At 32.1% G+C, this 14,717-nt stretch overlaps 1 protein-coding gene across 1 annotated transcript in view; it reads left to right on the top strand.

Annotated features, from left to right (window-relative positions):
• SI (sucrase-isomaltase) overlaps positions 1-14,717 on the top strand; it is a gene marked incomplete at both ends in the record, with an annotated part of 103,707 nt that overhangs the window by 10,396 nt on the left and 78,594 nt on the right. Inside the window, 9 exons of the mRNA XM_082738358.1 lie at positions 3,332-3,449; positions 3,782-3,891; positions 4,738-4,889; positions 6,109-6,280; positions 8,127-8,226; positions 9,357-9,469; positions 12,131-12,256; positions 13,900-14,031; positions 14,120-14,239. Of these exons, the coding sequence (XP_082594484.1) occupies positions 3,332-3,449; positions 3,782-3,891; positions 4,738-4,889; positions 6,109-6,280; positions 8,127-8,226; positions 9,357-9,469; positions 12,131-12,256; positions 13,900-14,031; positions 14,120-14,239 (1,143 nt within the window). The remainder of the gene's footprint in view (positions 1-3,331; positions 3,450-3,781; positions 3,892-4,737; positions 4,890-6,108; positions 6,281-8,126; positions 8,227-9,356; positions 9,470-12,130; positions 12,257-13,899; positions 14,032-14,119; positions 14,240-14,717) is intronic.

Here is a 14,717-nt window from a genome sequence, read left to right as displayed (position 1 = left end):
TAATATTATACTCATTGTATCTTAACTAACTGGAATTTAAACAAAAGTTTAAAAAATAGATTAAGAATTAAAATAATAAGGGAAAATACCTGAAATCTTGAAACATAGGCAGAATGACTAAACATAAATAACAAGAATCAAAATCTATATGAAATAAACCAAAATTATTCATATTTAAAAAAAAAAGAATATAAAAATGTTGCAGCCGCTATGAAAGTATGACATTATTTAGAATGCTAACAATATGATGACCAAGTGATCCAGCATTTCCACTTCTGGGAATATAGCAAAAGCACTGGAAGTGGGGACTGGAAGAGACATGTGTACCCTCATGCCCATATCAACATTAGTCACTATAGCCCAAATGTGCAACCCATTTGTTGCAAAATGTGGAATGCATACAATGCAATATTATTCAGCATGGAAAAGGAAGGAATTTCTGACCCATGCTCAACAGATATACTTTGATCACATATTAAATGAAATAAATGTATTTCTAATAAAAAAAAATAAAAGCAACAATGAGGATATACATTTTTGAACTAATATTTTGATATATATATGTAGTGGTATGAGTGATGTCTTCCAAAAAATTCATGTCTACTTGTAGCCTTAGAATATAACTTTATTTGGAAATAGGATCTTTGCAGATGTATTTAAATATTAAATGAGGTTATTAGGGTGGGCCTCAAATAAAATGGCTAGTGTCATAAGAGAAGGGGATGATATACAGAGAACTACAGGGAAGAAAGCTGGTGTGAAGATGGAAGTAGAAATTGGAGTAAGGTATCTTCAAGTCTAGAAATCCTGGATTACCAGGAACTATCAGAAGCTAGGAACAGATAAGGAAGCTGGCTTCCCTAGAGCCTTAGAGGGAGTATGATTCTGCTACACTTTGAGAGAATAAATTTCTCTTGATTCAGACAACCCTGTTTATGGCTGGTATGCAGACCTAGGAATCCAATACAGTATGTTTCGAAGAACTCCATGTAACTCCATTTTACTGTGCATTTTTTACTTAAGCAAAATGATTGTAATTTACTTCTTTTTTCTTAACACCTTTATACCTTACAATATCAGTATATCTACATCTAATTCTACCTTTTTGTTTTATACTAACATTTTCAAAATTCTTTTAGAAAGACTACTCTAGGGTGCCTTGGTGCCTCAGTTGGTTAGTTAAGAGCCTTTGGCTCAGGTCATGATCCCAGGGTCCTGGGATTAAGTCTCACATAAGGGTCCCTACTTCTCCCTCTGCCTGCCACTCCCCCTGTTTGTGCTCTCTCTCTGTCTGTTAAATACATAAATAAAATCTTTAAAAAATAAAAAAAAAAAAAAGATAAAAATGGGGCGCCTGGGTGGCTCAGTGGGTTAAACCTCTGCCTTCAGCTCAGGTCATGATCTCAGGGCCCTGGGATCGAGCCCCACATTGGGCTCTCTGCCAGCAGGGAGCCTGCTTCTCCTCTCTCTCTCTCTCTGCCTAGCTCTCTGCCTACTTGTGATCTCTCTCTCTCTCTGTCAAATAAATAAATAAAATCTTTAAAAAAAAAAGATAAAAAGACTAACAATTTTTACCTCTCTCTTTGTAATTCTGGGAGTATTTCTATAACTAGAGGGTTAATTGCCTGATAGACGTCACACATACTTTATATTCTGATAGATAATGACCCTCCAAAATGTCAGATCCAATTGCACTTTTATTTGCAATGTACATGTAAGTATGTGTATATATGTGTGTGCCTGTGCATGTATATCTAAAGCCACTTTAATTTGATGTTAAACTAGGAGAGAAGTTAATATGTCATCTACTAAAAACGTAGGCTTTAAACTTCTTTTCAAGTCAAATAACCCCCCCCCAAAAAATCCCACAGATGTTCGAATTATGAAAGTGTGTCATACTACTAAATTCAAATATTAAGTAGATTTTTAATTATACTGATGCTAAAAGACAGCATTATTATGTGAATTCACTTTTTATATAAGCATATATAAATTTTTCCACTTCACACAATCTTTCCATACAGATCATAAAACTACTCCAGTGTTCAGTGTTTTGCGTTATTCATTAGATATGCTGTCTACAACTAGTTGTGACACTGGGCACATGAATTAGTTTAACTAGTTTTCTTAAATACTGAACTAATAAGTGGCTGGAAATAACTGCCTTAAGCATTTTATGTAGGCTTGAATTCAGGGCATGTCTTCATCTCTATAGCCTCACTTTCAGCTTGATACATAATTGATACACAAAAACTATTCCAGTTCTTCTGGGTTGACTACATGACACCAGATTATAATTACTCATAGGGCAGGAACTTTTATTTATTTTTTTTAAAGATTTTTTTTAAAGATTTTATTTATTTATCTACTTGGTGGAGGGAGAGAGGAGAAGAGAGGAGGGCAGAGGAGAAGAGGAGAGCAGAGGAGAGGAGAGGGAGGAGCAGAATCTGCATGCTGAGAGCGGAGCCTGATCCACCACCCAGAGATGATCATCACCTGACTGAAATCAAGAGTCCTGTGTTTAATCAGCTGAACCATTCCGGCCCGGCATCCAGGGCAGAAACTTAAAAAAAAAAAAAAAAATTATATATATATATATATATATATATAGTAGTATAGCTTCGTAGTATATCTTGAACTCTGAGATTGTGATACCTTCAGTTTTGTTTTTGTTTCTCAAGATTACTTTGGCTTCTCTGGGTCCTTTGTGGTTCCATACAAATTGTATTTGTTCTGGGTCTGTGAGAAATATTAGTACTTTGACATGGTTGATATTGAACCTGTAGATTGCTTTGAGTAATATACTCCCCAAAATTAAAAAACTTGGGACACCTGGGTAGCTCAGTCTGTTAAGCTTGGAACCACGTCACGATCCCAGGGTCCTGGGATGGAGTCCCACTCCGGATCCCTGCTCATCAGGAGCCTGCCTCTCCCACTCCCTCTCCCTCTGCCTGCTGCTCCCCCTGCTTGTGCTCTCTCTCTCTGTGTCAAAAACAAAATAAATAAATAAATAAATAATATCTTTAAAAAATAAATGCAAACAAAGAAAAACCATAGGTTTATAGTAGTGTGTATTAGCATGTTAATTTGATAAATCACAACTCAGAGCATCAATCATGGTAGAGTGTAATTAATTCAATTGATATTTATGCCAAGTGAAAGGGACAGGAAAATAGGTGATATTTCAATATATTATATTCTTAAAGAGAGAAACTTGCTTTTCAAACATTTAATTCAAACATTTACTGGAATGAATGAATGTTTAAAAAACAACAACTGACACATGATCATAGTACTAATCCTATGATTCCCTCTATAAATGTTTCACCAGGCAGTTTGTGCCATGCGAGGTTGCTGCTGGAAGCCATGGAATGACTCTATTATTCCCTGGTGCTTCTTCGCAGATAACCATGGCTATAATGCTGACAAAATGACAACAACAAGTACTGGTGAGAAATGTTCTATCATGGTGACCCAATATAATATATTTTAAGTGAAAAACAAAAAGTACATTTTAAAATTTTCTTTGGAAAAATATCTTAATAGAATCAAATGGGAAGTTTATACACAAGAATGTTTAAATTGCTTATATCAAGGATTCAGTTTTTGCATAATTATATCTTCCATATAATAAAAGAAGTAGTGTGATAAGGGTATTATAATTATAAAAGTAAGTAAGATAAGTATTTGTGATAAGGGTAAGATAATTATAAAATTAACTAATAATTATTAATCTTTATAAATAAAATCATCACTCATGCCAACGTTTTTCTTCTTTAAGGACTTGAAGCCACATTAAACAGGATATCTTCACCTACACTATTTGGAGATGATGTTTCTAGTGCTCTCTTCATAGCTCAAAATCAGACACATAATCGTTTCCGGTTTAAGGTTTGTTTTTTTATTTATAAAGAGGACTTAATCATGAAAGGCAGCAATGAGCACTCCCTTCATCTTACTCAGGCATTTTTCCTCTTAAGAAATATTTATTCCAAAGCAAAGGACTAATTGGACTAGTTATTCCATTTCCCTGAGATTGTTTACTGAAATGTAAAATAGGAAGAGTTCATCCACCAGTTATTTTTGAAGAATTTCATAATATAGTGAATGTAAAATATTTGATATAGTTATCTAAAAGAATAAACAATAAACTCAATTAATTTTTATTATTTCAACAACAGACTATGATGAAGAATTAGTTCAAAATTTGAGAAACACATTAACTGTGCTGTATAAATGGGACTTTTACTTACTAGTTCTTTTTACTTGTATCACTTTTATTCACGATTTTAAAGAAACCAATATCCTTTGTATAATACTACTTTAAAGCAATTTCACCAGGGTTAATAGGTTTTTTTTAGCAAAATATAAAATCTTCTTGGAATTTCTAAGGGGATGAACACTGAAAAACAATAAGAGTAATCAAATTCACAAAATTATAGTATTAAAGAATAAATATTTAGTAATAGTATTATTAATTTCCTTCTTTATCTATAAAAATCTTTATATATTATATATATTACTTTTATAAACAATTCTATACTCTTTGACAATTGATACAATTCTTCATATAACCATTCAAACATGTTAAAATTATGACTAAATTAATAGCTCCTCTATTAAATTATTAAATTTAGTATATTTTATTCAGAACTTGCATTTGATCCTTTTTTCAGAAATGGAAAGTGAAATAATGATTTTGAATCAAATAATGCTAATTTCTTTAAATCTTTGCAGATTACTGATCCAAGTAATAGAAGATATGAAGTTCCTCATCAGTTTGTAGGAGAATTTACTGGAACTGCGGTCTCTGATACATTATATGAGGTGCAGGTTACAGAAAATCCATTTAGCATCAAAGTTATTAGAAAAAGCAATAGGAGAATTTTGTAAGTATCTTATTTAACATTTCTATAAGGTTAAATAACTGGTTAAATAACTATTTTTATTTTATTATCATAGAATTAGGAAAGTCTTATTTTTAAGGCATTTTCAGGAAAAATAATTTTCCTCCCCAAAGAGAGTGAGTATATATACTTTCAGAAATATAATGGAAAAAGGGTTTTATTTCCTGTGGATGAAAAGTATGAGAAAGTGAATGAAAATGTACAAATTAGGGCCAACCAAAGGTGAAGGTAAAGAGCATCACTGATAGAATTTTCGCCTTGCCTATATTTTTACATAGCTAGAACTCCTATTGTGTCCTTTCTCCATTGTTTATTATATTCTGTTGCCAGTTTGTAGGATCAATTAGTTACTATTCAGAAAGGGGCTAATTCCCATAGTAATATTAAAGGACTTTGTATACATGTGTGTGTGTGCATATATATATGCACACACACATATGTATGAAACATGTGTATATATATATATATATATTAAATTAAATATTCTATGAATGCCTACATTATGAATGTGTTTTGGGGGATATTTGTGGCAAAGGATTTAGTAATTCTTAAGACAAATGCTCTAAGTCTCTAAAATGGTTAATTAAGCAGTTTTGTCAATATCAAATTTTAACAATTACTTTTCTTAAATATAGTTTAAGAATTTGCAATTAACATTATGTTAAATGATGAAAGTATTAAATACACTTAACATTTCTTGTAGTATATGTTTGATATCAAATATACAATTTTTTCATTTTGGAAAAATAATTTTGAATTTAATCTTAATATATATGTTAGAGGTGTGAAAACCAGTATGGTACTGTGTTTTGAAATTGTGTCTCTGGAGCACGGCAGAATTGGGTTTGAAATCTGGCTCCACACTTACCAGTCTGTCACCTTAGAAAATATGAATGAATTTTTCCTAATTGTGCTATTTGTAAAATGGAATTGATAATGGTAGTTATGCTTTAAGTTTGTGATGGAGATTTGAAGAAGGAATGTGTACAAAGAGTTATATTGGTGATGATACAACAAATTGTGTCAATGCAATTAACAAATTCTGTTTATGATGTAATTCATATATTCCCAAGAAATGATTACAGCTCAAGATTGACATATTCAAAATAAAATATTCTGGATGATTACATAGATCCTTCTTTCATAGGACATTTGTGTTTCTAGATTATTTATTTATTTATTTATTTATTTTACTGTACAGGTTTGACACCAGCATTGGTCCCCTGGTATACTCTGATCAATATTTACAGATCTCAACCAAACTTCCCAGTGAATATATCTATGGTATTGGGGAACATATTCATAAGAGATTTCGTCATGATTTAAACTGGAAAACATGGCCAATTTTTACCCGTGATCAACTTCCTGGTGATGTAAGGAACAACAATCTTTTTTAAAATAAATAATATTTTTAATAAATAAACTATATTGGATCAGATGATCATTTTCATCTACTTGAAACCATAATTTATTTGATGTCAATGATACTTAATCCAGCAGCTTATTTACTTAAGGGCTGAGGATTTACAGTAAAGTCCTAAATTAACTCAAAAAGTAACCAACAGATTTTATGAATTCTTCAATAGGTATATCTAATTTATGAATATTTTCTTTTGATTCTGCTTTTTATATTTCATCATTCCCTTTTTAGTCATTCTTATGCTTAAGCTTATCCATGACAGGGCACCTGGGTGATTCATTTGGTTGAGCGGTTGAGCATCTGACTCCTGATCTCAGGTCAGGTTTTGATCTCACAGTTGTGAATTTAAGCGCCATGTTGGACTCTATTCTGGACATGGAGCTTACTTAAAAAACAAAACCAAAAACAAACAAATAAAAAACTATCTACAGGGGCACCTGGGTGGCTCAGTGGGTTAAGCCTCTGCCTTCGGCTCGGGTCATGATCTCAGGGTCCTGGGATCAAGCCCCACATCAGGTTCTCTGCTCAGCAGGGAGCTTGCTTCCTCCTCCTCTCTCTCTCTGCCTGTCTCTCGGCCTACTTGTGATCTCTCTGTCAAATAAATAAATAAAGCCTTAAAAAAAAAAAAAACTATCTACAGCTAGTCATTGCACTAGAATCATTCTAAATACTAATTGTTCTATATCACTTTGTATGGTATGGTGTCTTCCTATCCATTGGACATCATAATGTACATCTATGCCTGTTTCTTCCTCTTCCATAACATATGAACTTCTTCCATAGGCTTAAATACCTGCACAGGGGAACAGTTCCCTTTGTAAGTACCGAAACATGAGGTTCTTTATTATTTGTACAATAAGTCACTAAGAGCTAATTGGAAGTTTAATTTCCCAAGAACTTCTCCCAAACTCTCATATGCAGAATTAGTTTTTACTTTCTAACCCTTTATTTATATTTTAGTATGACAATCACCTCAGGTTAGTATTTGTGTATATATTCATTTATACTTCTAAAATATGAGATTCTTCTGGACCAGGACCCTGTCATTAAGACATTTATATTTATTGATTTATGATTGCTTTGAGTCAGTTCTTAGTGATTTTTAAAAAATGTCAGTGCTAATCATTTCATTCCCCAAAATGAATAAATGGATTGTTGCTTTAAAGAGCTTCATTGAATAGAGAACTACTAGTAATAAATTACTAATAATGATTCTACCAATCTTTTTTATAGCATCCCTATCTGTAATGAATACTTAATATAACACTAGGTTGAGAACTTCATAACTATTTTCCATATATTATTTCCTTTGAACTTCCATATCCAGCCAGGAACTGTTTTCTTTTACCTTTCAAGTGTATTTTCAGTTGGTCTCAACTATTTCATGTACTTATTAGCTCTTCACAAACATACTACAGAAGTTCTATGAGGATGAACATCTCCTTGGAATTCCCTGAAGTGTCTTGGGCATATATGGGGCATAAGGAATAAATGTGCCATTTTCTTATTATTAATATCTTATTAAAACACGCTCAATCATGATAAAACATAAAGTTAAGTAATCTATTCATAGTCTGATGAATATACTATGTTATATATTTTATGTATTAACATGTTAATCAAAATAAGTTAATTTTTTGCTATCGGGTTTCATATGTTAAGTATAGTGGAGAAAATTAGTATAGATATGAGAAGTAAATTACAGAAACAAATTGTAATAAATAAAGGTCATTTTAAATATATAGTTTTTAAATTTTAAATATACCTTAAAAGTTAATTTTTAAATTTTTGCCTTACAGAATAATAATAATTTATATGGCCATCAAACATTCTTCATGTGCATTGAAGATAATTCTGGAAAGTCATTTGGTGTTTTCTTAATGAACAGCAATGCAATGGGTAAGAGTAATTTATCTGATAATATATTTAAATAAAGTTTAACTTGAAATGTTAGAACTGCTCTCTTATTTCAATCACAGATATTCTATGTCAGAGTAAACTTTATTGTTCATGATTTGCTATGTGAAATTATTACAAGCAGTTTTCATAGTATGACAATAGAATTTTGCATATCAGTACTTCTATTTTGGGGAGAGTGTACTGTGTTGTGACATTCAGGTACTTTCTTTTCCCTTCAGAGCAAAACTGAAACACAACCATGAAAAGGCTTATTCCTATTTCATAGCTTCACTTGTTAAGATAAGTTAATATACCACTACTATACAAAAGAGAAATGTCCATATAGGGAGAGAAAGAAAGAAGATTAATTTTTTTATTTTATCATAATTCAAGTAATGTAGAATATATTTTTAAAGATTTATTTATTCATTTGACAGACAGAGATCACAAATAGGCAGAGAGGCAGGCAGAGAGAGAAGAGGAAGCAGTCTCCCTGCTGAGCAGAGAGCCCAATGCGGGGCTGGATCCCAGGATGCTGGGATCTTGACCTGAGCCGAAGGCAAAGATTTAACCCTCTGAGCCACCCAGGTGCCCAATGTAGAATATTTTTTAAACATTGTGCATGCAATACTAATGTTTAACAGATAAATCAGTGATAATAAAAAGCTACAAAATTAAACCATGTCCCAGAAAGAACACTATATTATATGGTTATCAAGGCAATTATTGTCTACATTGGGAAAAAAAAATAAACACTTTTATAGTGTTTTCTTAGATATTAACATGTGATAATATGATCTTTTAGAGAATCTTCAATTACAACAACTATTTAAAATGAATTTTAGAAAAAAATATTTTTGTTGTAAAAGGACTGATCTCTTGCTATGCAGGGGATTCAGGGAAAGATTATGACAACATATGTAAGAAGAAACATCTGGGATATCCTATCATAAACCTCATATTTGGTAGCATTCTTTTTCTCCTATATTCTTCTTATTTTCAGTATCTTATTTTACCTTAATTATTTAGAAATCTCTGTAAAAATATGTGGTTAATATGAAGCACAGCTATTATTTTATTACTGTGCATATTTTTATTACTTATATGTGCTCTTTTAATTTTATTTGTAGAAATTTTCATCCAGCCTACTCCAATAATAACTTACAGAGTTATTGGTGGAATTCTGGACTTTTACATCTTTCTAGGAGATACACCAGAACAAGTAGTTCAACAGTATCAAGAGGTATATTCTACATCTGTTTTATAAAATTATTTTCTACTATACATTTCTTTCATCTCACGTCTAATTTTATGTTAGATATCTGGGCACTCTTAGCTAAATGTATTTTTAAATCCTACCATTTTTCAGGCATAGGTAGGTGGATTTTGTTTTTTCCAATACCATGAAGCTTATGCATATATTAAATGTCTATATTCCTGATATCAAATTGTTTCTTGCTTCTAGGCAGCTGAGTTCAGGAGTTGGATTTCTTTGAAATGTTGCATAGTAAATATTTACTTATTCATGACCTACTTTTATGGGATAAAGCAAAGGAAAGTATCCGATCTTTAAGGCTGAGGATAGGCAATGGATGTATAGGTCATACATCCCTTTGATAAAAGGCAAGTGAGTTATAAGTAAGGCTAGTGAAATTTGCTGTTAATGCACAGTAGGTAAACTCCAAGAAAATTGGATCTGATGCTTAGGCATAGAAGGGCAGATTCTGATATATAGTTTGAAGCCTTACATCTTCTAAGCAAATTTTGCTTTCCTATTAAGTAATGTGTTCATGAACCGAAGTCCAAGATGGGTCATAGAGAGGTAAGCAATCCAGTGCTTACCTTGAGACTGCTTCTAAAATATAATTTTGTATTTTTCCTATATAATTCTTTTATACAACTGTTCTCTTGTGAGTATTGGTTTATATAATCCCTGGTGGGGGAAAATAAGTATAAGATTTAAGGATTATTCCATTTTTAAAAATAATGTTTTATTGATATAGCTTTGAAATAAAATTCCCATTTGCTACAATGATGTTACAGGAGAGGTAATTACTATAAAAAAACTTTCTTTAATTAGAGTCCAAAATGTGAAATGAGAGTAGGTAGGGTTTTACACAAGTAAATAATTTACAGTGTCTAATAATTCCAAAATTGTTATTAATAAATATGAGTTTCAGAAAACCCACAAAATTTACAGTCTGTAATACTAAATCATAATTACAATGTTAGGCTGAGCTTTATGTAGACTTTGGGTATGGTTACTACAACATCTAAACAGTGGATAGCACATTTTTGAAAGAAGTTGACATCAGCTCTGTGAGTTATTAGCTGGGATTGTTCTCTACTACATGCTAAGTGAATTCTGTGGTCAGCAGTAGTTGCGTTTGAGTTATGCACGATGTATAAATGCAGCATACATATAGTATAGTGGCATGCTTGCTTCCATCATTTTCTGAGTAGCCTTGCAAAGGCTTGAATTTGAGCAATAACCCACAATCATGGTGTAGAATACAGCGCTATTAATTACTGTGGCATTTAAGTGAGGTTTAAGTTATGTAGAGAGTAAGAAGCTGTATGGTTACTACAACATCTAAACAGTGGATAGCACATTTTTGAAAGAAGTTGACATCAGCTCTGTGAATTATTAGCTGGGATTGCTCTCTACTATATGCTAAGTGAATTCTGTGGTCAGCAGTAGTTGCGTATTTTTTTTCTGTATAAGCTAACCCACAAGCTGTCTTAATATTTTAAAATTTAAAATTTACTTCATTTGACTGACCAAATAGTTTTGAAAACAATGCTTATATATAAAGTGTAAGATAAAAAATATATGAATTAATATATGTAATAATATTTTGTATACTTTTATTAAAAACAAATTATGTCCTATACATGTATAATCCACAGACATTTTAATTACATGTCCAAATCTTTAGTGAAATTCCATGAAACATGAAGTGTTTATGAAATGAGTTTAAAAATGCTTATTTTTTTAGTTTTGATAGTAATTTATTTTTAAAATAAATTTAATGTTTAATGAATCGATTATAACCCAATATAAGTTATTTTTAAAAAATGTTACATTGTGGTTTTTTAAACATATGTGATAGAGAAATCATGAAATATGCAGATATGCACCTAATTAAAAAATCATGCCAATAAAGTTTATATTACAAGCTTTATATAACCTAATACTCAGTGAAAATAATTATTATTAGTTACACCCATATTTCCATATGCAAAATAGTATCCTTTGTTAGGATGACACACTGGTATGCTGTTGCTGGTGTGCATTGAGCACCAGATTCTTTGGGTCACAGAAAGCAGGAGAAGAGACTCTATTTGGCCCATGGGGGAAAAGCCCTGCATGTGAATGACATACGTATATTTGATAAAATAAGTGGCTTGTAGATTTATGGAACATATTTTATTAATATTTTAAAATATTAATATTTTGAAAAGGAGAAAAATAAGCATGAAAATATAAGGGGATAGAAATTATCTAGTTTTAAACATTTTTTTTTAAATGAAGACCGTTCATTCACTCATTCATTCATTCTGTTGCTACAGGAAGTGAGAGTGTGCTGGGACAATACTTTTTTTCTCTTTGATGCTATTTTTATATTCTCTTTTTTAATTTTCCATGCTGGGAAAAATATATCTTTGCAAATGCTGCTTTCTTAAGAGCTAACTTTCTAAAACAAAATAAACAAATGTGAGTGACAAAACATAAAGTTCTAACAGAATATGCAGGACCCAGAATTCAGGTAACACTAAATCTTTGTTCAAAATATGTAATTTAACTTAAGTAAATAACAGATAACAGAGTAAGAAACAAAGCATATTAATAATAATTGTAATGTTCTTTATTAAAATTAATCAAATATCCATTTACTTCAAGCTCATTGGACGACCAGCAATGCCAGCATATTGGAGTCTTGGATTCCAACTGAGTCGCTGGAATTATAAGTCACTTGATGTACTGAAAGAAGTAGTAAAAAGAAACCGGGATGCTGGCATACCATTTGTAAGTGGGATGAAGGGTTTGTGGGAATATACACCAAGTTAAATATTATCACACAACAATAAATGTATAGAATATCAAACTGCATTTTAATGATAAAGCATTTTTCAAATCCATACCTAAGAACAGGTCTTACTGAAATTCTAAGAACTGATTATGAGTTATACTAGAACAGAATACATAGTTAACTGAACATCACATTCAGTTTTTTAATATATACTGTTTTTTACAGATGATATACTTTTAAAGGTAAAAAACAAGATGGGATTGGGAGGGAGACAAACCATAAGTGACTCTTAATCTCACAAAACAAACTGAGGGTTGCTGGGGGGTTGCTGGGGGGTTTTGGGAGAAGGAGGTGGGATTATGGACATTGGGGAGGGTATGTGCTTTGGTGAGTGCTGTGAAGTGTGTAAACCTGGTGATTCACAGACCTGTACCCCTGGGGATAAAAATATATGTTTATAAAAAATAAAAAATTAAAAAAAATATTTAGGGGCATCTTGTTGGCTCAGTTGGTTAAGTGTCAGACTCTTGTTTTCAGATCAAGTCCTGATCTCACAGCTGTCGGATTGAGCCCCATGTCAGCCTCTGTGCTCAGTACAGGGTCGGCTTCAGAGTGTCTCTCTTCCTCAAATAAACAAACAAAAATCTTTTTTAAAAATTTAACGTATTTTACGTAATACGTATATTTTTTTTTCAAAAGATTTTATTTATTTGAGAGAGAGTGAGAGAGAGAGAATGAGAGGGAGGAGGGTCAGAGGGAGAGGCAGACTCTCTGCTTAGTAGGGAGGGAGTCTGACAACTTGGGGCTCCATCCTGAGACTCCAGGACCATGACCTGAGTAGAAGGCAGAATGCTTAATTGAGTGAGCCACCTAGGTGTCCCTTTGTTTTGTTTTCTATACAATGATTCCCATATGTAAAACATATGAAACAAGTGTGAATAATTATTTAATGCTTTTGTTCTTTAGAACTAGAAAAATTACTTTTTAAAAAAAATATTTTATTTAATAGAGATCACAAGTAGTCAGAGAGGCAGGCAGAGAGAGAGGATGAAGCAGGCTCCCTGCTGAGCAGAGAGCCCAATGTGGGGCTTGATCCCAGGACCCTGAGACCATGACCTGAGCGGAAGGCAGAGGCTTTAACCCGCTGAGCCACCCAGGTGCCCCTAAGAAAAATTACTTTTATAAATAATTACAACAGCATTTTTGATGAAATAGAGGAGATCTAAGTAAATTTACTTTTTTTTTTTTTTTTTTTTTTTTTTTTACTTTGTAAAAAAAGATTTTATTTGTGAAAGAGAGAGAGAGAGAGAGAGAGAGAGAGCGCACAAGCAGGGGGAGCAGCAGGCAGAGGGAGAAGCAGGCTCCCTGCTAAGCCAGGAGCTGGATGCGGGACTTGATCCCAGGACCCTGGGAGCATGACCTAGGCCCAAGCCAGATGCATAACCGACTGAGGCACCCAGGTGTCCCATACCTTTACTTTTCTACTTCTATATTTTTTCAGTTAAAGAGTAGTAAATTTACTTTTTAATCAATAAATTTATAAAAAATTCATTGGACTTAAAGGTTGAAGTTATTAGAGTTCTTTCAATATTGCTTATTTTTTTTATTGCTTATTAAAATATACTCTACTTAATTTCAGGATACACAGGTCACTGATATTGACTATATGGAAGCCAAGAAAGACTTTACTTATGATAAAGTTGCATTTCAGGGGCTCCCTGAATTTGTTCAAGATTTACATAACAATGGACAGAAATATGTCATCATCTTGGTAATAACATTATATATTTAATATGTTTTTAGTATTCACACTTCTGTAACTTAATAGATTTTCTATAGTTTCTTCTCTCTATTATTAGGACCCTGCAATTTCAATAGATAAGCTTACCAATGGAGCAGCATATGAGACCTATGATAGGGGAAATGCAAAAAATGTGTGGGTAAATGAATCAGATGGGACTACAGCAGTTATTGGAGAGGTAAATTATGATATTCATTAAAGTTGTAATGTTAAGATTTTCTGTTGTGCAAAGTTTTTATAAGAAAGTGTGTGTGTGTGTGTGTGTGTGTGTGTGTGCGCGTGCCTAGTTGGTTTCAAACCTGGACTTGGTATTTTAATTGTGTAAAGAAATTTTAGACAGAGGAAATATTTCAATGATCTCTAAAACATTTCTTGTAAGAAGGCAGGTAATTTTCTGTGCTATATATAATTAAAACAAAACTAACAAAATATAATTTAGATTACAAAAATTCTAATAATTTGAGGTAAATTAGTTGCTTATATAAATTGAGTACTTTTATGTTGGGTATTAAAGTTTATGATTTATATTTAATTCTCACAATAAAATAATTAGGTAGCTATGATTAGAATTATTACTTTATAGGTGAAAAAAGTGAATTTGAAAAAGACCTAGTAACTTTCCTGATGTCATGAAGCTAATAAAAACAGAGTTAGGA

This window comes from Mustela nivalis (assembly GCF_964662115.1).
Source record: "Mustela nivalis genome assembly, chromosome: 1".
NCBI lineage: Eukaryota > Metazoa > Chordata > Mammalia > Carnivora > Mustelidae > Mustela > Mustela nivalis.
Note: the sequence above shows the minus strand (reverse complement) of the source record. Positions and strands in the feature narration are given on the sequence as shown.